The sequence below is a fragment of the Mytilus trossulus genome, chromosome 12 (assembly GCF_036588685.1).
Source record: "Mytilus trossulus isolate FHL-02 chromosome 12, PNRI_Mtr1.1.1.hap1, whole genome shotgun sequence".
NCBI lineage: Eukaryota > Metazoa > Mollusca > Bivalvia > Mytilida > Mytilidae > Mytilus > Mytilus trossulus.
The window spans coordinates 38,500,917-38,527,023 of record NC_086384.1 but is presented as its reverse complement, the minus strand read 5'-3'; the positions used below and the strand labels follow the sequence as shown (position 1 = coordinate 38,527,023).

Below are 26,107 nucleotides of genomic sequence, written 5' to 3'. Positions count from 1 at the left end.
AAGTGAGGTTTTAGTAAAAAAAAAAACATGTTCGTCATTCCATTTCTCAGAAAGCAAGATCATAGTAGAACCTAAACTAGTTATCAAAGTTACCAGGATTATAATTTAGAACGCCAGACGAGCGTTTCGTCTACATAAGACTCATCAGTGACGCTCATATCAAAATATTTATAAAGCCAAAAAAGTACAAAGTTGAAGAGCTAAAAAATATTTTTTGTCATTAACTCGTTATAATGATGCATGCAAATGAAAATAAACCTTCCAAGGATACCAGCGTACATATTGAGTAAATATAATATAACCAAGCCAGTCATATTTAGTAAAGTGCAGGTTTCCTATTTAGAACATTCTAAAAAATATTTTATTGCTATTAATTTAAATATTTTTGGTTTACCACAGAGTGTTTTGTTTATTTTAAATAAAATTGTTTCCTTTAACTTCTAGTACTGTTTGCATGCACGCATTATGCATATCTTAGTTGCATGGTTAACTTTATGCAAATTAGTGTTTTAAAATTTTAAGTGCTTTCTTTAGCAGTAGTCCTATGTTCTCCAGTTTAGAGTTTTAATATTGAAACAGGAAGATGATTTCTGCTCTGGTAATCTTCAAGGATACTGCTTACCATGAATATAACATGATAGTGATCTGTTGGGTCAAATGTAGTTTGAATTTAAGAGTATAACAAAGTCGTCGCTTGTGTAGAATATGCAATGAATCATAAATTCGAAATAAGATACTTGTACCTTTAACAAAAAATTACCCATATTTAACCACAGCTTAAACCCGATTATGTAACCACGATATATGTATACAAATGTGTATTTAATTTAAAACATGTTCACTTAGATTCAAGTTCGTATGATTACTTCGTAACTTCGTGGTCACCTATACACATCGAAACCTTCACCTTATGATTAGAATAGATGGACACATATAATTTAAACATAAAATTGCCTTCTATCCTAGGCGAGATATCTATAAGAAAAATTAATTGCATGGGTCCTGACCTACCACAAAACATAATACATAACTGTTACAGTTTATTCTTAAGAATTGGAAGAAATTCCTTTAACACCATGGACGTTTTAAGAACAAAAATAATCCCCTAACGATCCACTTTATCTTTTTCGAAGCGCTATTAAACGACAAACACTAACTGCAGTCTTCAGAGTTTGGACAGGATACTTACAAACATTTTTGAATTAAACATGTTATTATTTTTTGATAACCCTCTCTCTCTTACCTAGGACAGTTATGTATTAGCAAAACATAAGTATATATATTATATACATGTACATGTATATATAACTCGTCTAAACATCAACCCAACAATGTTAGATCTGTAAATTTGCTTTCGCAAGTTTTTGGTTCTTCCCTCTACGGCATTAGAACCAATGTTTCTGTGATATCGTGACACCAAATCGCCTGCACTGCAGCCGTCCCGCTAAACCACACGACCACCTGGGCTCTACAATAATAGAGCTTTCGCTGGCCATGTGTTACCTTTCCACGTCAGTTTTAATCTAGCGGCGTACTACAGTACATAATATATAAGTAGTGTTGTCAACGGTTAACCGGTTAACCGGTTACTCGGTCGAACGACCGAATACCGAATACCAAAAACGCTAACCGGTTAACCGGTCTTTTTTTCAATTTCGATAGATTTTATAAAATTTGTGTTAAAAATCAAATCATTAAATAGTTATGTTTCATTTAAAAATTGCCTTTGTGGTAATTAGCTTGATAGATCAATTGTCCACTATATTGATTGCTATTGTTAATCCTAAAAACATAAAATTAATTAGAGTTCGGGGCAGGATCTTTAAGAAACATAATTAGTAAACATGTTGTTTTAACAGTAACTTTAAATCAGTAATGAGATTTAATTTAACTAATTACTTTATTATTTCGCTTTCGATCGTATATTGTGTAAACCTACATTTAAATGTGCAACCTCCGTAGTGTAAGGGTTACATGTAGTCTTACTTTAAATTCCAAAATTGTGAAATGCAAACCAATGTGAATGTACTCAATGTATACGTGAAAGTACGAGTAACATGTTTAAACAAAAAAAACGCAGTGAAGAAACAGGTCGTACAGCATGTACAATGGCCTATAGTTGTTAATTTCTGTGTCATTGTGGTCTCTTGTGAAGAATTGTCTCAATGGCAATCATACCACATCTTCTTTTTATAATTAATCATTTCACATTGAAACACACCCTATTATTTTCCGAGACAACAAGAGCAAAGGAAAGAATAATAGAATAATTGGTTTCAGACATATGACATATTCAATTCTACGAGATTAAGATATATTTATTTTTGATTTTTTAATCTGAAGTTGGTACAAATGCTTTAGTTGATACGGTATTTTTGATTATTAAGTCAAACTTCGCCAAGAATCCTCACATACAAGCCTTATAATGCTAAAGGAAAAACTTCAATACTCAAAGCTCATTTATGACTTGGATGAAAGGTTGTCAAATTGACACTCATACCACAACTTATATCTATGTGTAGGGTTCTATTGATAAGGCTTTCAAACACCAACTCAAATTACCGGTTAACCGGTTAATCGGTCGAACGATTATCCGAGTAACCGGTTAGGCAAATGTGTATGATTTGACAACACTATATATAAGGCATGAAGATGATATTGTTACAGATCATCTAATTTATCTATAGTATAGGATCCTACAAATTAATGTAATATATACATAATTCGTCTAAACATTAGCCCGACCATAATAGATCTGTAATTTTGCTCTTCCCTCGTCGGGTTTCGAACTCATTCTACTAAGATGCCGTGGCACCTAATCGCTTGCACTGTGCCCGACGCGCTAGAACCACTTAGCCATCTAGGCTCTTAAAACAAGGCCGGGTAACATCCGCCCAACAATATATATGTATTCTACTGTCGCATTTCGTTTGTTGGTTAGTTAAAACAATCATTGCATAAAGTTTAACGTATACATATGGCCATTATAGCGACTATGACTTTAAATTAAACATTTGAGACCCAGCAATCACAGTATGTAAGACATGATGACATTATTACTATTTACCCAAATACTGGCTCAGTGACGAACAATCCTCAGGGAATAAAAAAGAATAGACAAAAATAGGTACAATGTATCATATAAGGTACATTTGTTTAATGAGAAAGAGAAGTCTACACAATACAAACGTGGGGTAAAATATACCCAACCTGGCATAGAAAGTATACATACATACATTGACATTGGACGTTCCACCTAATAACTTTAATAGTTTTTTCGAATTGAAGTGGTTGTCACACAAATGTGAGGTTTTGAAAGTGTATGTTCCGAATCGGGACTGTTTCATTGATTAAAGGAGGTCTTTAATTTATCACACGACTTTATCTGACAAATCTTCTTAATATTCAAGACAAAACCCATAAATATTTATTCTTAATAGTATATATTATGCTTTCAAATGCTTTTCATAGTAACAGTGGCAATCAGTCTGAAATTATGCATGATTTATAATCACTTTTATTGTTAATTTCTGGTGAAAGTGGTGAATAGTCAATGTGAAAAGGCATACAGGTTATATCCAAAAATAGAGACCGTTGGCTTTCTCGTTTGAATTTTCATGCATTTGTCACTTCAAGACCTCGCAAAGCTTAATTACTATGCAGTAAAGGTTTGGCTCATTATCTAAGGCCGTGCGGTGATATATTGATGTTAACTTCTATGTTTTGGGTGGAAAGTTGTTTCGCTAACTATCATAACACGTCTGCCTCTTTTAATTTTTTTCAATACACATGTGTTTGTAAATTTATAGATGAATCTTTTAAAATAAATTGATTAGTAGGTAGGACAGTCTTGTTGACATTTAAACTTATACATTCCAATGTGACTAGAGGTGAGGGTGGATTTTTAAATAATCAAATACCCTAATCATAAAGTACATATTTAATTAAGAAACCGCACCATTTTTTAATATACACTATGTACATTCTATTTATATATTCAAGCGAACGTGTGGTGTATGTATATTCGTCCTAGTTATTATTCAAACCTTCTTATGTTTATTAGGACTGAAAGGCGCCGACGAGAAGAATCTTACGATAATAACATTACTTTCAAATTATTGTACATGTTGTAACAATCGTAGAATTTTTAAACAATGATATTCTTTAGACACGTGTCTTTGTGACAGCAATCCAGCATCTAAATCAAATCATACATGTATGCCAAAGTCTTCATATTTGAACTACTCTTTATAAAGAGGTAAAACTTGCGTCTGGTTAATGTGTTTTCCAGAGGCAGATTAAGGGGGTTAGGCTCCCCCCTTTTCTGGGAAAAATTTGGTTGATTATATATGGAATCACTGAAGCATGACTGGAGCTCCCAACTTATGAATATTTCTTGATCCGCCACAGCACTCTATTTGGAAAAAAAAGCATTCACTTTAATGTTCAGACTAGATAGTATTTTGGGCGTTACTGTTAGTTTATGTAATTATTATAGTATTTTGATAATAAAAATTCATGTACTTACGAAGAGTAAAGAAAAGTATCCTGTTAGATGATATAATTAAATGCATGAACAGAACAGAACAGAACATATTTTATTTCCAATTAAGGGCCCACAAGGGGCATACAGAGCATACATGAATAAGGAAAAAGAATATTGCATGTGATTACTAATGATATTTAACTGTAGGTCCTTTAGTATTAATGTTATGAGTTCAAGTAAATACTAATGATTTCAATCATAAACGAGAATTCCATGACTTCAAATATAGTGATACTTTAAGTAATAATAAAAGACTATACAAGGAAATAGAAACGGATGACCATACTTGAATGACCTCCAACCTCAATAGTCGAAAAATAAAATACGAAAATGCACCAGAAGGGGAGACAGACCCTGCTTACAAAACACATTGTATCGTGATGGTTAACTTAAAAGTATTTTGGGCGATTAAGTCATATTCTATAGTTACATTACTTTAATTTATTTATAATATTTGATTTAAATGCATTTTCATGTAGAAAGTGTAAATAAAAGTATCTTGTATGACTTAACAATATCCTGTTAGATTAACAAATTAAATGCAATGTAATGCACTATAATGATATTTCTAGTTACATTCATGTTTATAGGTACTGATATTACCATATAGTACAAGTAAATATCTTACTATTTCATTCATAAACGTTGAACAAGTTCCTTCCTTCTAATCATTGTTCCAAGGAGGTTATACATGTATCTTATATAACCTCCTTGATTGAACTAATATATTAACAATATATCTTAAGAAATAGCATTTTTTTTTATAAAAATATACATTTTTATAGGTACTGATATTACTATAGTACAAATAAATATTTACTATTTCATTCATAAACGTTGAAGAAGTTCCTTCCTCCTATTTATTGTACTAGTATAATATAATAACAATATAAGTATTACTATTACAAATTTCATGTTACATTAACCCCTAGGCGTCATGTTAACGCGACATCATAAAACATTTAACACTTATTGACAAATAATTCGCTGATTTGTGGTATGTATTTCCGATTTGTGTGGGACATTTTACGGAAACGATCGGAAAAATAAAATAAGTCGGCATTTTTCATTTACTCTAATTACTACCTGAATCGCAGTGTCTCCTTGAACAATATATACGGAAGGTACTCAAAGCATCTAGTAAACAATGACAAAACACGAAGCTTAATAGTGTTCTCTGCTTTATTATTGGATTTTGTACAAAATTGACATTTCACGGCCTACTGATTTCATATTCAATATAAAACCGCTATAAAATATAAAAGATATCTCTTTTTCAATTATCATTTTATTGGATGTACATGTAAGTTATTACTTCTATTGGTTGTTTATTTATTAACTTATCTAAACAGTTTTCTTTGAAAATAATTATGTAAGTTATTACTTCTATTGGTTGTTTATTTATTAACTTATCTAACCAGTTTTCTTTGAAAATAATTAGATTTGCAAAAATATTTCTTAATAGCATTACGGGAATGTACGAAATGATATTAGCGCCAGAAATTTTTTTTGTTATGATTTCCTTCCTTTTTTGGCGTTCTATAAGATAAATTTATAATAAGTCATATTTTGATAATGAATAAGTAATACTTTTAAGAAGAAATTGAAGTATTGAGGAAGTCGTAATGTTTGGATTTATACACACAAAAACATGAAGCGGACAACACTTAAACCATGCATGGGTCTGATAATATAAGTACAGAGAATTACAAGGCTAATGTTGTGAGTTTAGAATTTAAAAAGAAATTTCAAATCAAAACCATACAGTCATGTAATCTGATTTAATAGCTGCATGTTTAAAAACTAATTAGATATTTTAGTGTTTGAGTTTAATGCCAATTTTGACTTGGTTGGAGGAAGCCGTGGTGCCTGGAGAGAACCGCCTAGGCATGTTTATGAACAATTCAATACAACACTGAATTCGTATTTGATTGCCGTAAAAAAGAAAAAACTCCGAATAAATTCACACACACACACAAACTTTTTATCAAGTGCATTCAAATAATAAAAGTAAAACAGTTTTTCAGTATTTACTTTAACTTTATATTTTTTTTTTAATTTTTAATAAGATTTTAATTATAATATCTTTTTTTTTATATGAGATTGAGATTCCTATGTTATTATGGTTGTTTAATTTCCGATGAACAAATTTACCGAGATCTAAAAGAGGGGCAAAAGATGGACAGTCACACTCATAGATCGAAAATAAATTGTCAACGCCATGGCTAAATCATCGGGTTTCTGTTTTTGTTGATATTCTTAAAAAAAATGATATAGAAAACCAAAAGATGCCAGACGGACAGTCATACTCATAGATCGAAAATAAATTGTCAACGCCATGGCTAAATCATCGGGTTTCTGTTTTTGGTGTTATTCTTAAAAAAAATGATATAGAAAACTATATGTCCTACATTTCGGAAACAAACATATATGTTAAATATACTGTTCCTAGATCAAGGACACAATGAAGAAAGGTACCATGTCGGAGTATCGTATGATCTATACTGATACTGCGATATATTATAATCAAATTTACTTAAAATATAATCTTCCTAAATTAAGTAAAATAACTTAGGAAATGCGTAGATGTAAATGAATGAAATTATCATACACAAACATACGTAGGACAAACTTGAAAGTTTAGTTTGCCGACTCATCCCCCGTTTCTTAATATATATTAAACGTCTATCGTAACTTGATATAAAAGCATTTAAAGGTTCGATACATGTACATGTACAGAGTGCTGTATGTTCCGGGTTGTTACGGGTTGTTTCCGGTAGTTTCTAATTTATATAATTGACAAGAGTATAACACCCGGAGGACACGTCTGAACTGTGTATGATTCAGTCTTGGTTCTTAACATTTCCTACCTCGTGCTAAACATCTCCATAGAAATTAAAACTTATAGAATATACTAAAGGCAAATGATAGACAAAAAAGAAAATATAATTATAACTGCATCTGGAATCTTATAATTATCGTTTTGAGGAATATAAGAATTTATAGAAAACAGAATTGGTAAGTTATCTTGTAATATCTTTTTTACCTGTCTTATCTTAGTTCGTATCAAAACTCAAAATGTGTTAGTTAAAACAATATGTATTTAAAGAAATAATCATATAACAATACAATACACATTTAAGAAATATAAGTTTAAGAAGTTCATCAACAAGCATGGTTAAATTTAAATGATCTTGAATTATGATGATAAGATGAAATGTGTGTAAAAATCTCGATTTTGTTTTTTTGGGGTATACTTTGCATTTTTGTAATAAAACTCACATAAGTCTTCTTTAATCGCATAGTTTGTTCATTGTATATAAATGTAAATAACTTCTACCTGTTCCTTTAGAGGACTCGTATTAAAAATAAATGTCTCTCTTTTTTTTCATTATTATGGATACTAGTACATATGTTTGCCTATATTTTTCGCTGAAGATTAAAACAATTAAATGTTGCCACTTAAAATGCATGTTTCTGGTTCAACACTTGATTATGTTTATTTCGATCTAGTGGGGAAAAAAACGAGAACAAAATCTCTGGTAAAATTTTGACAATTCTCTATGCTTTTTAATAACTCTGGGATGTGTGAGTGTTGATTGTGTATCTCACGACAGACAGAAAAGGAGTGTTCGCACTTTTATCCGGTCTCACCCCAACTCATTGTCTCCCCGCACCAATATTAACCACGTGATGTTCATGCAATGCTGTTTGTACGTCCATTTTGTCTACGAGGTCGATTGTCTGTCTATTTGTTTCGTCTGTTGTGATAGTTAATTATTACATATAAAAAAAAAGATATGGTATGATTGCCAATGAGACAACTATCACCAAAATACCAAAATGACACAGACAATAACAACTACAGGTCACATGCATGTTTCAAGATTTTAATTGTCAAGAAGTCCGATGTTAAACCTAACCATAAACTATTTCCGATGTATAGATTACGAAAAATATGTACATTGTACATGTCGAAGGCCATACAGTTCCTCGTAGCATAAACATCCTTTTATTTTAGTCGCCGTAGGATATATGTCTTATTTGCAATCATACCACGTTTCCTTACTTTTATTTATCAACATTGCGATTGATATATTGCGCGCAAAAAAGTTATATAGCGTCGATTCTTTTTTTGCTGCTTGTATTTAAGACTAAATTGAAACTATCATATAAAAAAGAAGATGTGGTATGCATACTTGAAAATGCAAATTGTGAAAACTACACAAAGTGTTGCTGGTTAAAAGGTTCCAGTGTTGATGAATGTGCATTATTTTAAAAATTACAATCAGGTTTTTTTTGTGGTTTGAAACAACATTATTTGTTCTTAATAATGCATTAAAACCTTTGCTAATATGGGGTGTCAGTGTGACCTTGCGGGAGGTATAAATACATAGCAACGTCCTGTCGGAATTGGGACGTTAAGTATAATGCCTGCTTTACAGTGTTACACCCTCTTCGTACGGCAAACGCTCTTATCAACAACATCTTTAGGGTCCTACTATAGCTAAAATGCCCATATATCACACCGAGTTACAGTTCAATCTTGCCTGTCTTCATTCTAGGACAAGAGGCGGATTTAGGGGGGGGCGGGCCCCCCCCCCTTTTTTGGAAAAAAAATTGGTTGCTTATATAGGGAACCACTGAAGCGTGACTGGAGCGCGCCCCCTCTTATGGCAGTCAGTGGGCCCCCACTTATGAAAATTCCTGGATCCGCCACTGAGGACCTCTCTATTGTATATTGATTTTTATGAGACAGTCCCAGTAATTGGATGTTTATTAGGTAGAACAAGAATGCACCAAGTCAAGCTATAAAACAATACCCTTTTTGAGGCACTTCTGGTACTAAGTAATTGGTAGTCCAAAAGGTAAAGCAGGGAATGTACCCTGTCTAGCTAGCAATAAGTTACCTTTTACATGTATGAGGTACTCCCAGTAATTGGAAATCCTAAAGGTAGAACAGGGAATGTACCCAGTGTCGTTGATGACTGCTTTTAAAATTAAAAAAAGCTTTTTCTAAGTCATAACCTGATTGAACTTAAGTACATATATTATAAATTACAATTAAATCTTGAGCATTCTACCATACCTATTTTTAACAATATTTATAGACTCACATTGACCTATAATGAATTTATAACTTAGATATCACGTGTCTAGTCGACAACTAGCTATTTAAATGCCAACGTTTATTTCCTGATTTGTCTTTTAATCAGTGAAAAGACTCATTAACTCGTGTTAAAATGTTTGATCTTCGTATAAATTTTATGTCCGTTGACTTTCCAGCAGTAAACTTCACGTGTCTGTTAAATGCATTGTGATATAAATATACATTCATTGTGATATAAATATATACTTGGCAAGTCTGTGCTTACACAAGATGACTAAATTAGAGCAACTGTTCTATTTAGATAAGCATCATTGTTCAAAAATATATAAAATCAACTGTATAACATACATGTATAATTTATATAATCTTTTTTCAGACTGTGTAAACTGTAATAGAAATGGTCCGAACAACTTATTCCTGCTGTCTTTATTTAATAATCCTGTTGGTATCTCTTTGCTACTGTGGTAAGTTCTAATATTTGACGTAAAACATAGATATATACATTATAAATGTAGCAGTATTTGAGCTAATGTTAATAATTCTACATTTTTATACCAAACGTGATATTTTTTTAATTTATTTTCGAGCTAGCATTTCCAACTTCGTTTTTCTAATTTGTCTATGTTTAATCCGGAAACAGTATATCTAAATATAGTCAATATACAAATGTATATGTTCCATGTTTAATCTATATGTAAAATGAAAATGTTAAAGATAATTAAAAGTAAATAATTCATAACAAGATAGAGAGAGAGAGAGAATGGATCGAATTGCGTAGAAGAAGACTAATATGGTTTCAATAACCAGGGGTTGAGATGTTTCATACAAATATAATGTGTTTACTATAGAGATTTGTATAAGACTGGTCCTGATTGGGCTAGAATATGAATAATGTTTCTTCTGGGTTTAAACTTTTTCGTCAAAAGATATGCATCATCGTCATGTTACTCTTCAAAATGAATATAACACTTTCTAAAAGTCGTTTTTCCTTAAATTTCTAACTTCCAGAGTAAAAAATTAATGGAAATTTGAAAACATTTAAATTGTGCAGATGGATTATTTCGTGCCTAATAATAGCGATAAAATGTAAAGAAATGATACAGTTTCATGATTTTCGTAGTATATGAATAGCCAGGTGTATAATATTTATAATAAAACTATAAAACTCAAACATGCATTTGAACTGGTAGAATAAAATGCAAACATACATGTACTTTTCTTCCTTCATTGAGAACCCGGATGTAATCGGCGATTAATTATACATGTATTTTAATAATTTGATGTTTGACGGGTAAACATGTAGTACATTGACAGTTATTGAATAAAACTTTCCCTTTCTTAAAGAAAATCTATAGAATATATATCTGTGATAATATTACAAAATAATGTAAAGAAACAAATATGACATGCAGAATATTTAGTATAAAAAGAAAACATAGTATATGTCGATATTTTAACGGTCTTCCTGTACATGTATACATAAAAAGTAATGTTACGGATCCAGAAATTTTCGATAAAGGTGGAAACGGGTTGGGGTTGTTCTGAATACTCTAAGAGGGGACTCCAGTCATGCTGCAGTGATTCCATATATAATCAATTTAACCAATGTTTTCCTCATAAGGGGAGGGGCGCTTACTCTGGGATCCGCAACATATGTTTTTTCCTTAGGTCTTGTTCGTTCTCGACACAGGACTCGAGTAATACGATATTTACATAGAACCAAACGAGACATTAAAAGCTGGCTGAAATTGAACTTTCGTTGCGCATCAACACAATTTTGTAGAAATATTTGATACTATTATATATAAAAAATATTATTGCACACATTTTGCAGAACATCGCCCCACACATTAAGTAATATTGAACTTGCGCGTTCATGCATAACCTATACTGCTCTGGGCAACATTCCTCCATATACAATGGCAGTGTAGTAAAAGACTTTAAAAAAAATATATGAATGTTTGGTTGATTGATTGATATGTGTGTTCCTTACGTTTGAAAACTCAATATACTTTGACAAACAATATCGCAACGAGAGCTTCTCTAAAATCGAGAAAGGAAATGGGAAATGTGTCAAAGAGACAACAACCCGACCATAAAAAAAACCAACAACAGAAGGTCACCAACAGGTCTTTAATGTAGCTAGAAATTCCCGCACCCGGAGACGTCCTTCAGCTGGCCCCTAAGTACAAATATATACTAGTTTAGTGATAATGAACGCCATTCTAAACTCCAAATTGTACACAAGAAACTAAAATTAAAATAATACAAGACTAACAAAGGCCAGAGGCTCCTGACTTGGAACAGGCGCAAAAATGCGACGTGGTTAATCATGTTTATACATTTGCATATTTTTTCAAAAAGAAGTTTACACAAAACGATAATTTTTAATATCTTGGTATACAAATGCCTTTGTATGTCTTGGTTCTGTTATCATTCTGAAAAACACATTAAGATATGAAGTTACAAAAGGACCTCACTAGAAATAAGTTCCAATAACTTTTGTGGTTCATCCAAAGGTAAAAGACTAGTGAAAATCTAGTCTATCTAAATTTCATTCATTTTTTTATTATTTAATCTTGTGTTTTCGTATAATAAAAGTTTCATGATAATTTTTATAATGTATTTTTTTAAATTATAATTTTTAGTAAACATGTAAATCATTTCAGTGTCTATAAACTTTGTCTAGTGCTATATCTGTATCGTTGTAAATTATTGAATCTGTCTAATTCATGCCTTTTGTCTTAGATATTTATATAAGTGAATCAAATCAGTAAGAATGAGCAAGTGATCGGATGGATGTGTAATCAAATTACATTCGTATGTCTTGTCCTGTACACATTGTCTTGTCTTGTGTTTTGCATATTTGTAAACTTAAAAAAAAAAAAAAGCTTTGTTAATTATGAATCTGTTTATATCTATATTGAGGAGAGTCTGACTAACACATATGAGCGTCACTGATGAGTCTTAAGTAGACGAAACGCGCGTCTGGCATACTAAATTATAATCCTGGTACCTTTGACAACTATATATAGCCTCTGGCTGTTGACAATCCTCTTTAAATAAATATAAAATTGAATTAAAAAATCTCAAAAAACTACCAAAAAAATATCCATAGTGTTACGTTATACCTTTTCAGACCACACGCTCCACAAACCTGACTATCCATTTGACCTCGACAATGCAGGAAATGCAATAGAAGGCTATGTTGATTCTGAAATAAAAGAGGGATCTAAAGTTCTTGTTAAACCTGTCGAAGGTCACCAGTTCTTAGAGGACGGAAAGGTTGTAAAATACCTACAAGTAATAGTTCGATCAGGAAATTTTACAGGGGTAAGTTTTATGTTTAAATAAGATGTTAAATTGAGAATTAAATAGGGAATGTACCAAAGAGACAACAACCCGACCAAAGAGCAGACAGCAACCGAAGGGAACCGAGGGTCTTCAACGCAGCGAGAAATTCCGTACACGGAGATGGTTCTGTTGGCCCCTAAATAAAATTGTGTACTAGTTCAAACAAAATGGACGTCACACTAAACTCCAAATCATATGATAAATGAACTAAAATTAAAAGAAAACATATAAAATTAAGAAAGACCAGAGGCTCCTGACTTGGGACAGGCGTAAAACTGTGGCGGGGTTTTACATGTTTAGTGAGATCTCAACCCTAATTCAATGCATCTAGCCAAAATGTTTATGTCTATCAATTTATTTTAGTCCTTTTTTTAACATAACTTTTTTAAAATTCAATAAGTAGAAGTTCGATCCCGAAATTTTAGAGGGGTAGGTTAACTTTTATTTTATAAATTTATAAAATTAACTTATCAATATTTGGTAATAGGACATTATTTTGTCATTAGTTTTTGAAAGACGGAGAGATTGTGAGATACAATCATTCGATCAGGATACTATACAGGGCATGTATTTTTCTTATGCTATTTTTTTTTATCAATTTATTTTAGTCCTTTGTTTCATTAACATGTTTTTTTAAAATTCAAATTAAAAAAAATAAAGTAATGGAAGATTAATATCAGTGAAAATATTGATACAAGACGGCTTGGTTACAAATCTAGGGCAATCTTACTAATTATTTTAGCAAAACTCACATACACAAATTTAGGCATAAGTCGGGTTTTAGAAAATATTTGGCAAATAAATTCACATACACCTTGACAAAATCAAAATTCACATACACACTTGACAATATCAAAATTTTCCGCTCTTTACTTAGCTGCTGATGTACCTGGACAACGTTGCTGCGGCTCAATGCTGTTTGCTTGGCCTAGCTTTTTTCCTGTTCCTACTTTTGGTGGCTTCGTGTTTATTTATATTTTTTATTTTATGTTTTATATAATATAAAATCATGTTTATATTGTTTTGTTTTCTTTATTTATTAACTTATTCATCAATTTATTTATTCATTTAATTATTCAAGTGTTTACTCTATTTTTTATATTTTTTTATTAACTGAAGTAACACGAACACCACCAAGATCTGGGCTTCATAATTCTATTATAGCCTGAATGGTCACACTAACGCTAGTTATTAAATCAACATTGGAAAGTTTATATACATGTACAGTTCCATATCAACACTGACAAACATAAAGGACAAGTTACCACTTATATCCCTAAATATTTAAATATAACTTTAAAAGAGTGTACTAAACGGTATATACACACCATTTTTGTACACAAGTAAATGGAAAAACAAGTCTCTATAAAAGAAGACTTTTGAAAATGAGGCTTTGGTAGCTTTGATATTATTAATAAAAGAAATAGAATTATCGAATAAGAAATAAGATCATTGATTTCTTGAATAAAGCAAAAGCTAGAAATTTATTTTATGTTATATTCTAACAAGTGTGGACACAGATCAGTGTGGATAGTATGTTAAGTTGTTTGACAAGGTTTTTTTGACAAAAAGGAATCTGGTTGTAAATTTAAATAAAATTTAAATTACACTTACAGGATGAAGAATACGTAGCAGAAAATACAGATGCCTTCCGGGTAGATGAAAATGGTTTCATCATTGTGAATAACACAGAAACATTTGATCACAAGCAGGTTTATGAGTTTTATGTAAGTGTTGTAAAAGTAACTAAGATAAAAAAAAAAGAAAGACAAAAAATGTTTCTTGATGAGGGAAAAGGAGATGTTATTAATAAGGTTAACATCTTTATATATTTATACAATGAAAAAAGTTGCCGAAAAACCGGTGTGTGGGTAACTAAATCAAATTCAAACAATTGTTAGTACTATTAATTTTTGATCCACAATAAGGGCCCGCCCATTTAACTTTAAGTGTGTGTGGGGGGCTAGGGGGCTAGGGGGCATGGAGTTAAAAAAAAATTCCTAAAAAATAATTCTGATCCCCAATTTGATGAACAAAATATTCTGGTCAAGCAGATGAAAAAACAAGATATGAAGAATCCGGATTTTCGACACACCTAGCTTATAGGGTAACATTTTGAAAAATACAATCTATTCGGAAGCGTAGAATAAATGAAAAAAAATGTTCGCGTTCAGCTCGAAAACAATTTCTGTTTAGTAAAAAAAATCCCTTGAAACTATTTATATTGTCGATATTTATTTAAGTATACAAAATAAGGAGATGTCGACTGATTGCAAATGAGACAGCGGCCTTTAAAAATAAGCAAAACTTATACTGTAAAAAATGAAAACAATTCCAACGAGAAAACAAACGGACTGATTTTTTAACACAATAAACGAAAAACAAAATATGATATACAGCAACGATCAACAACCACCGAGTTACAGGCTCCTGGTTTGGGACAGACACCTGCAGATTGTTGCAGGGTTAAACATCTTTGCGGGCACCTAAGTTAATCCTCCTTTAACCTGTGACATTTGTTTATTAATCTTTTTTATACTACATTAAAAGTATATATAAAAATAATTGTGAATTAGCTGATAAAAAATTAATAATTATCTAACTTTGTATTTTTATTTAGGTTGTAATGTTCAGACTTGATGATTTAGTTTCGGATCCAGTACCCTTTATTGTTCTTGCTGCAAAACACAAGCCCGAGGAGAATTATGGCTATAATACAACAGCAGCCGTATTTGCTGGAGTTTTAATCTGTCTTATTGTAGTGTTTGCTTTATTGATCCCTTTTGTTGTTCGGGCTAAGCGACGTGTAAAACAAGGCAAACCTGTTTGGAAGTTCGGAAGCCACCCTTCCGCTCTAGACCGGGAAATAGCAAGAGAAAAGGGAAGTCAATCAAATCTAACAGTGCACATGGTTGAAAGCCAGACTTCCACGGTTCCTGGGCTGAAAAACCGAGCAATGACCGAAGGTGATTTTTATGACAATTATGGTTATCGTCTTGAACAAGAAGTTGAGCGAGAAAAAAACGAATTGTCAAATGATTTAATGGCAATTGCAAGTCATGTGGAACAATTAGATGACGCGGATAATATGCTTCAATTAAGTAAGAAACATCATAGCGACGATTCTGACTCAGGACTATCAAGTGATGGTAGAGGGAAAGGAATTCTGAAGAATGGACATAATGAAAAGGTTTACTCTATAGAAATGAAAAGGAAAACAATTGATACTGATCAAAAACCTAAACACATTGAAGAATCAGCTCATTTGTGATAAATGCAAATTAAGTGTTTTGCAATTAGTCCCTTATTTTAAATGTAATGATGAAACTTTGCTTTAATGATAAACGATGCATTGAGACAGATTTCACAAATATTTGGCATGTTTTGTTTATATTGTATGTATACATCTATATATATATCTAATATATAGGCATTCGCATGTTTTCGCACTGTAGTACTGATGTTGATTTTTTAACGACCTTGACTGGCTATAAAGCTCTCGCAAGGTCTGTTCGCACTGTAGTACTGATATTGATCTCTTATAACACATGTTAATAGCATGCACTATCCATTAGTTCTGATTATACAACATGTACAGTATACGTATATTCAGGAATATATAGTTTTTACGTGATATTTTGTAATTTATCATATTGTTGTTGTTAGTAAAATTTTAATGAATAAAGAATTCTATGGTATTGTGTGTTTAACTTAAATACTTAGACAGGTGCCATGTGTGTAGCAGGATCTCCTTACCCTTCCGCAGCACCTGAGATCATCCCCAGATTTTTGTGACGATCGTGTTGCCAAGTCTATGTTTCTATGTTGTATTTTTTTGTACTAAGTCTTTTATTTGTCTGACCTTTTCTTTTGTAGCCATGGCTTTGTCTGATTATTTCTATCTATAAGTTTGAATGATCTTCTGGTATCTTTGGCTCTTGTTTTACTTAGAATATTTAGACAGCATACAAACAATCTAAACACGAACTGAAAACACTCTGAGACTTCGTTCGAGGCATCAATTGTTTGAATGTTTACTCTCTAATTCTCAACCGATAAATATTTAAAGGCATTCTGCATATATGGCACTGGCGTTTAAAAACAGGTCGTACAACGTAGCTAGGGAATTGTTTTCACTACAAACTCAAATACCTCCTTAGAAAAAAATATACGTCATGTACTCAAAAGTATGTGAATAATAACAATTGTTCGTACCTGATCAGCTGTTCAATTTTCTTTTTAGAAACTGCTAGCTTAATTCAAACTGGAAGTCGTATGATGGTTCACATTTCATACACAAACAAAAATGAATACTTAGGGTAATACTTGAATGACGAAGTTTTTACTAATAAATACTTGTATATAATCTCCATTTATATTTTTTTCTTAAAAAAAACCCCTAAATTTTGAAAAAGTCACAGTCAAGACAATTGTGTGACTTTTAGATGTTTAAAAACTTGCATTCGAAGTTATCACTGTATGGTTTGTTATTTATATAGTTTATTTTTACAAAAATATAAAAATGTGGTATGATTGGTACAGTTTTTTGCATGTTTTTTTCTATATTAACCGAACTATGCGCATGCGTTTCGACTATTCAAAACCTATTGATATGGAAGAAATATGTATGCCACTACTGCAAGACAAGTTCCGATGCTAATGTAAGCGACTAATGATATTTTGCAAGGAAAATTCGGAACACATATATATTTTGAAAGTTGTAGTCAGTGATTTTGACATCAGTGTCGCTTCGGATTCATAATACAACTATAGCACTCTCAACGAACCTCTTCAGGAAGCTACCATTTGGAAGGGTCTAGGATGAACGATTTTGTCCTGCAACCACTGTCCTGTCTTTTTATTTATCTCTTTAATCGGTCATACCTTTTTTTAGTCAAGTTGCTCATCCTGCCATTTTTCAATTTCCTTCTAGCTCACACGCCCCCTCCCCTTTCCCCCTTAAAAACCAAATGGTAGCTCCCTTAAATATGATGACGTAGACCACAAATGGAATGTACTTTAAACCTTGAAATGCTTTGGGTGATCGACTGTTGTTTGCCTTTAGGTCCAGTGATAAATAGTACATGAGTATTCAGTACAATGACGTGATTTTGGGATTACATTGTTGATGAAAATAACAAAAATATATTATCTCTACACTTTTGAATGAAAGTTCATGGACAATTTTATTTTACGTTTTAGTAGTTTTTCTTCGTCTTCTGATTCTTTTTCTAGAACCTTGTCCGACCGATGACTTTTTTATTATTTTACATTGACTTACATGTATGATATTTGGCATGATATTTGCCACAAGGGAACATATGCATCTTGATCTGTCATATGCACCACTGTAAATCTTAACCTGTGATTTTCAAGGTCAAATATTTTTTAAAAAAAATGTTTATTTTTAAATCATGCTAGTTTGGTAAGAAGGTTCCAATTTTTTAAAGTTTTGCCGCTGGCATTCAAGTTTCAAGTTTCAAGTTTCAAGTTTTTATTTCTCAAGACCCTTAACCAGGGTATGTGAACAAATACAATTGAATACAATTTAACACAATATAACAAAATAGGTTGATTAAATGAACAAGTTAACATATATACATGATATACATTTCCAAATATATGGAAGACGAACATATTATATAAACAGTAACTTCAATCATTTTACTAAAGAAAGTATGATTTTACAAAATTTTGCAGCTTTGAATATTACATTATAATTGTCTGAGTTAAACAAAGCATGAAATTTATCAACATTTGGATTTGTAGTGAATTCTTTTGGCAATAACATTTTCCTCTCGTTTTTGAAATAAGAACATTGGAATAAATAATGAAATTCATCACCTAATGAGTTACAGTCACAAATATCACAAATTCTATCATCTCTTGCTATTCCCCAAAACCTGCCCTTTTCAACTGGCAGTTTATTATTAACACATCTAAAATTACATAAAGATTTCCTTAAATCTGTAGGAAGTTCTATTAAATATTTTTCAAAACAATGCTTTCTTTTAAAAATTCTATAATTGAAACATTTAGGTGATTCATACACAGTAGCACACCATTTCTGCTTGAATTGGTCACATAACCTTTGCTTTACAATCTTAGCTAGGTTGACAGATTTAGACACATTTTGAGTTAACCAATATTCAGAACAACCACATTCATTTAGAGTATTTTCAACACAACGTACCCATTCTGAATGGTACATATTTCTGTTATGCATGGTGTATAACAATTTATACAAAATAGATGAAATCTTATCTTGCTTACTACACATGAATCTTTTCCATAGACCAATCATCCTACTTTTAATAAATACATCAATAGGATATCTACCTAGTTCTCCATATATAATACAATTTGGAGTTGACTTCTTAACATTCTTAGCATGGAGTTTTAGTACCTAATTAATGTTGTAAATCTTAACTTTATATAATTTATTTTCTTTATTTAACAGTTTTATCCATTGAAGTCATGTCACACTCCTGCATATCATAAATTGATAAAAATATTACTGAAACCAGCTGAGATTCCCTTCCATTAACCTTGATGTTAATGACAATACTTTTTGGTAGGTATTTTTTTTTTTGTCTTTAAGTCAGTCGAGTCCACTGTGACAGTTCGTCCCGGTTATACAGTTATAATGCAAATTACTATGTTTGCCAGACTCTTTTATTTTAGTCCAATGCAAGTATTCTTAATATTGAATATTTCTATAGGTTCTGTAGATGTTCATTTAGGAAGCTACCATTTGATTTTATGGGTGATGGGGTCGGAATAAAAAAAAATGTCCAGGATTAGTTGTAATATCTGTCCTGCATTTTTATTTTCAACTATATATCAGTCATGACTTTTTCATTTGTTTATATTGACTATTTTCACATTCTGCATTTGTTTTTAATAGTGGCAAAGCAAAGGCTTACATAGGAATCGCAAAGTGATATTTCACTTATATTGGTAAATATTTTCCAGGTCATAATTTATTATGCACTGCTCGAGATCAAGAAATTAAAATTGATACTATAAGTCGAAAGAACATTAGCTAAGGAACAAAATAAGCTAAAAATATTGATAAGGCATTGAGCTCCTTATTGAAATATTTGAGGTATTGAAGTCATTCATGAAGAGAAAATGGAGTGTATTGTGGCAAAATATTTTACATGAGATTACTCCTAGTTGTTGATGGGGTTCGTGTTGCTGAGTCTATTTGTCTGTTTGTCTTTTTCTGATTTAGCCATGGTAATGTCAGTTTATTTTTAGATCTATGAGTTTGATTGTTCCTTTGGTATCTTTCGCCTCTTTTTTTTTGGACACATTTGATATTCCTGCATATATATATGCTTAAAGAGGGACGAAAGATCCCAGAGGGACGAAAGATCCCAGAGGGACAGTCGAACTTATAATCGAAAATAAACTGACAACGCCATGACTAAAAATATAAAAGACTAACAGATAAACAATAGTACATGTACCCATGACACAACATAGAAAACTTTAGAATAAACAACACGAACCCCACCGATTACAAGAGGTGATCTCAGTTGCTCCTTAAGTACATTGTTATAAATAATCACCGTTTCAGTCATGTTTGACTCACTGGGATTGATAATCCGAGATCACATGTTCATGAAACACACGACTAATATATTTGTGATCTTTCGAAATTCTAAGTTGACTAATGGTTTACTTTTATAAATTGTTATTTGGATGGAGTGGTGTCTCATATGCACTCATACCACATCTTCCTATATCTATAGATCTATAGAAGAGTTCACTTCACATTGATTCTATGGCTATTTACATATCATATATACCTTATGGATTAAACAAATCCTCCCATAGCATTTCCAACATTTAAAATCATCTGAGCACACAGATTTGATTTTAACGATATTTCTGAAGAGTCTTACTAAATACTTCTAATTTTTAATACCTTGTTATACAGTCACGTTAAAAAAAGTACAAATGATGAACCTTTTCAGATTAATTTTAGAAATTGACAGTCATTAAGTATAAGATTACACTTAATGTTGTGTTTAGCATTGTTCATAACAAAGAATGTTCGGTGCAAAAATGTAAATATTACTGACATTGATGTGATGCCCAAAGATAGACAACTCGTCTTGGTAATGAATACAATTTATTTTTGTAACAGAGAAGTAAATCATTATAGTGTCAGTTTTTATTTGTGCGGTTATTTTATATTTAAGCCCTTTCTTTTTTCATTTAATCAGTTGATTAACGATTTCACTGACGGTTTTTTTTGTTTTGTAAGGAATCATCCCTCGCAGCTTTAAAACAGTTACTAATTCTGCTAATTTTTTATTTTAGTTAGCAAAGGAGTTCCCCACACTGCACTCTTGCACATGTAAAAGTTCAATGTCAGACAAAAATGTTTGTAATAAACTGACATAAAATTGAATTGAGAAAAAAAATAGCCTAAAATCTATCGATTCCTACTGCAAAACCTTGTTTTGTTAACGGCATGCCCGAAAACACAAATACATCTATACAGGACATGCTGATTTGTAAATAAAAATAAGGAGTAGAAAAAAAACAACAAGTCGGTCAGTAATGTTCCATAATTAGAAACCACTGGAATACTGACTGATGTAAGTGGAAGGGGGAGGGAGAGCTTGGCTGAACTTTAAAAAATAGGCATAACAGAAGTTTTGAATTAAAAAAAAAAGAGCAGGATGACATTTTATGTTAAAAAACCAGGATTAACTTATAACAAAAGGCAGGACAGAACAGAGTGAAAAATAAAAGGACTGTACAACATTTTTCATCCTAGCCCCCATACAAATTAAACAGTGGCTCCCTCTTCAACCTTCGGTGTACTTGTTTTTGGACAGTATTGTTCTTCACAAAGTAAGATAGTTACATGTTTGTAATGTTTGTAGAGATACAGCTATGAAACACGGTTGTATTCGAAGATTTCACAGTTACTGTTAGATCATTCGAATGATTAAGTATCATATCTTAAATACACCGCATGATACTTAAATACACCGCTTGTTCAATATATCTCTTTATATTGTTTTACAACCAGACATGCAAATTTAACATAATTATTCACAATAATTGCATAAACATAAATTGTCTTAAGAAAGATATATAAATCAGTTGAACTATCATCATAATAGATTGTTTTAATCTATATTTGTTTCTTCTTCCTAAAGTTTATGATAAAATGTGAAAGCATAGCTGTTCTGTGAGAACGGATTCCAGAACGTCTAATTAAGACTTAGCGCTAAGTTTAAAGTATGTATATAGAATCGTATCTTTATAGATCATGTTACCAGGAACTTTTCAATGACAAACTATCATGATACAATTTCCTAATTATGAAAATAATTGTAGGTCACTTAGTTTATCTCGGTCAGTTGGCAGTATTCAGTATGGTATATTTCCCCCTAAAATGAAGGAATATATATGCAAAATGAAAGTGCATTTTTTACTTATAACACCGACTATTTTTTTCAAATGAGACATACATGTACAATCGTAGAATCTCATGAATTTAATTTCCGTTATTGTGCTATGAATGATAACTGGTCGAGATTAGAGATTTATATTTATCAAAGTTGTACATATACAGTCTGAAATCAGGTTGAAATAGAACAAAAGAATTGAAGCTGTTTGTTAGAGAAGGCGATAAATGTGTACTGTACTGTACTGTTTACCTTAGTGACAAATTTTTTAAAAGTTAATAGAAACAAACAAAATTGCAATTTTCTTCTCAATTACGAGATGTTTTATTTTAAAAACACCATTTGCATAAGTTTTCAATTTATCTAGTACATAGTTAAGCAGACCAATTAGATATCAAGTCGACGACATGGATATCTTTCAAGTTGGATGAAGAAAATGCATAACCTCCGATTTAAAAAAAAAAAATATCACGGACGGAAAACATATCAATCTGTTAGGTCAATAATCTTCGTGTCTGCCCTTCCATTATGTGACTGAAGAAAAAATTCCCCAAAACGGGTAACAATTGTATCGAAAAGAGAAAATCGAGTGCACTTATTTATGTTAGGGCGTGTTTGAGTTGAGTATTTTGTCTTGATATCGTACAAAGTAAGAATATTTCATACATCGTCTCGCTTCAGATTCTATCATTTTCATATATTTAAGCTACAGGTTGACTTTATAACACAAACAAATCACAGTACTAAAAAATGAAATATATGGGTCAAGTGAAAAACCTATCTAATGAGTCACAAAAACAGAGAAGGTGTGTTAGAAAAGCTATTTTTTTTACTGAAAGTACTTGACGACAGTCTTTCTAGTTGGATGATGAAAATGCATATCTTCTAAAAATTCCAACTTTTTGTGCGTGATAACTAGAGTTTAAAGTCTTCATACACTAAATAAAATCTAGTCCCAATTCCACAAAATATTTAATTAGATTTTTATTAAATGTTTATGAATTTTCGAAAATTCCACCTGAAAACCGATCAGACAGTAGTTTTAAGTTGGATCAATGCAGACAGATTATTAACTGATGCTCATTAACTAGTTGCTTCATTTGTCTTTAAAAATACCACTGACATATAAGGATCCTTATGGTGCAATGTGAATAAATTATCAGTTTCCAAGAGCAAAATTGGTAGCGCGTCATCCCTACAATGGCTTCCGTTTCTACGATTGTGAAAATGAAATGGCGTCATGGGGAGATAATTTTGACGAAGTAGAATCCTGACTGTAAATTGATGCTAGTTTATTAACATGTGTTAATGCTATTAAAAGAAAGGTCTGTTTGATTGGATATATAAAGTACGCGGGAAGAATTTCATGCACGGGTGGTTTGATAGTAGTTAAAGTCATTCGAATCATTGCAGTCAAGTGCTCTAGATGCTTTTTCCAGTTGAAAAGTATTTTTGTGATTTTACTTTTTAATAACAAGAGGCCTTTGTCAAATAATTGTAGACGACAAGGCACAACTTTAAACATTCGTTGTTTCGTAAACAAAAATATATCTGACTCTTAATTCTGCTCTTGTACATTTCTTGATAATGAGGTCAGGGTCAATTGAACGGTTTAGTTTATGACCTTATACTAGTTCATTTTAAAATCATTAGTCATTTGCATTAGATATAAACATAATTTATTTATGGCCTTTGAAAGACCCAACCGGAAGCCTTCAAGGGAAACTGTTTAGACCGAAAGCAGCCATTTTTACACTCATTTAATGAAAAAGGTGATGTGAATAAACGTTTAGATTTAAAATACTTTTTTCATTTACACTCAATGTTATTTCACTTGATGATATTAACGGGAAACAACAAAGTGTTCAAATAATTATATTGGTTTTCAGTTACGCAACCTCAGCTACATACTTAGTTTGAACTAAATCTTGAAAACCTAAAAATGTTTTCTAAACAATGCCATCAACTGTCGTCTGCACTTTCAGATAAATATTGAGATCACAAATGTACTTTCTATTCTTTGTAACCATTTAAATCCAAAGAGGTAGGATAATTCTTTCATCATGAAAATACGTATCATTGAGAAGATATACTACCATAACAACGGACCATTCCATTTGATATCTGAAAGGGGAGGTTGATAATTTTGTCTACGCAGTATCAACTGTCATTTCATAAGGGTACTGATTGGATCATATTAATACATCCGAGAATTGTAACCATGATTGTTTTGTTTCTCCTTTTCTTATTATGTAACAATGGGGGTTGGTGGACATGGGATATGGGGTGGGAGACATGGGGTGGTGGGATGGATTGAATACACGACTTGGCTTCTGCGGAGTTTAAGCCAATTATCTAATGGATATGATACTTATATGCATTTGACTGACCCTTTTGTATCTTTCCCCCCTATTTTAGCACATTGGATATTCCTGCATATATGCTAAGTTGTCCTTCAATAAAAAATAAAATTGAGAATGGAAATGGGGACAACAGACAGCAGACAACAGCCAAAGGCCACCAATGGGTCGTCAATGAAGCGAGAAACTCCCGCATCCGGAGGCGTCTTTCAATTGGCCCCTCAACACATATGTATACTAGAACATCGTTATAAATAATCACCGTGTCAGTCAGGTTTGACTGACTGGGATTGATAATTGAGGATCACAAGTTCATGAAAAACAAGACTAATATACTTGTGATCTTTTGTCAATTTTATGGCTATTTACATGTCATATATACCTTATGGATTAAATAAATAATGCCATAATATTAACTTTTAAATCGTCTGAGCACACAGATTTAGATTCAAAGATATTGCGCCTGTCCCAAGTCAGGAGCCTCTGACCTTGTTAGTTTTGTATGAATTTTTATTTTAGTTTCTTGTGTTTAATTCGGAGTTTAGTATGACGTCCATTATCACTGTACATGCTGTACTAGTATACATATTTTTTAAGGGGCCAGTTGAAGGACGCTTACGGGTGCGGGAGCTTCCCGTTATATTGAAGACCCATTGGTGGCCTTCGACTGTTGTCTGCACTATGGTCGTGTTGTTGTCGCTTTGACAAATTCCCGATTTCCTTTCTCAATTATATTCTGAAGAGTTTTGTCAAATACTTCTATTTTTTTATATATTTCGATGCATGTTATACACGTTAAAACAGTACACATGATGAACATTTTCAGATTAATTTTAGAAATTTACAGTCAGTTAGTATAAAAATACACTTTATGTTGTGTTTACCATTGTCCATAGCAAAAGTAGATTCGGTGCAAAGCGAGTCAAGTTAAAAAAAAACGAATTTTTATACTTACCAACGGTAAATAATACTGTTAATGTTGCGATGCCCAATGATAGACAACTCGTGCTGGTATTGAATACGATTTTTGTAAAAGAGAAGTTAACTATTATTCATTTTTTTTATTTAATGGCTTTTTGTTATAGACATTTTATATTCATTTAATCAGTTGTTAAACAATTTCACTGATGGTTTGTATGTTTTGTAAGGAATCAACCCTTGCAGCTTTAAAACAATTACAAAGTGTGCTAAGATTTATCACAAGGGTTTCCTGCAACGTGTTTGATACTTTTGCAAATATAATCATTCAATTTCGGACATACATGCTGGTAATAATTTGACATAAAAATTAATTGAAAAA

At 31.7% G+C, this 26,107-nt stretch overlaps 1 protein-coding gene across 11 annotated transcripts in view; it reads left to right on the top strand.

Annotated features, from left to right (window-relative positions):
* LOC134692032 (uncharacterized) overlaps nucleotides 1-16,708 on the top strand; it is a 61,998-nt gene extending 45,290 nt beyond the window's left edge. For 8 of the 11 annotated variants that reach the window (XM_063552379.1, XM_063552386.1, XM_063552378.1 and 5 more), the window contains 4 exons: nucleotides 10,033-10,120; nucleotides 12,796-12,989; nucleotides 14,627-14,737; nucleotides 15,631-16,708. In XM_063552379.1, coding sequence (XP_063408449.1) covers nucleotides 10,054-10,120; nucleotides 12,796-12,989; nucleotides 14,627-14,737; nucleotides 15,631-16,281 — 1,023 coding nt within the window. In that variant the 5' untranslated portion in view covers nucleotides 10,033-10,053 and the 3' untranslated portion in view covers nucleotides 16,282-16,708. Of the gene's footprint in view, nucleotides 1-5,573; nucleotides 5,850-7,280; nucleotides 7,565-10,032; nucleotides 10,121-12,795; nucleotides 12,990-14,626; nucleotides 14,738-15,630 lie in introns of those variants that run through there. The other 3 variants (XM_063552385.1, XM_063552383.1, XM_063552377.1) reach the window with 3 other exon arrangements.
* Nucleotides 16,709-26,107: the final 9,399 nt, after the last annotated feature.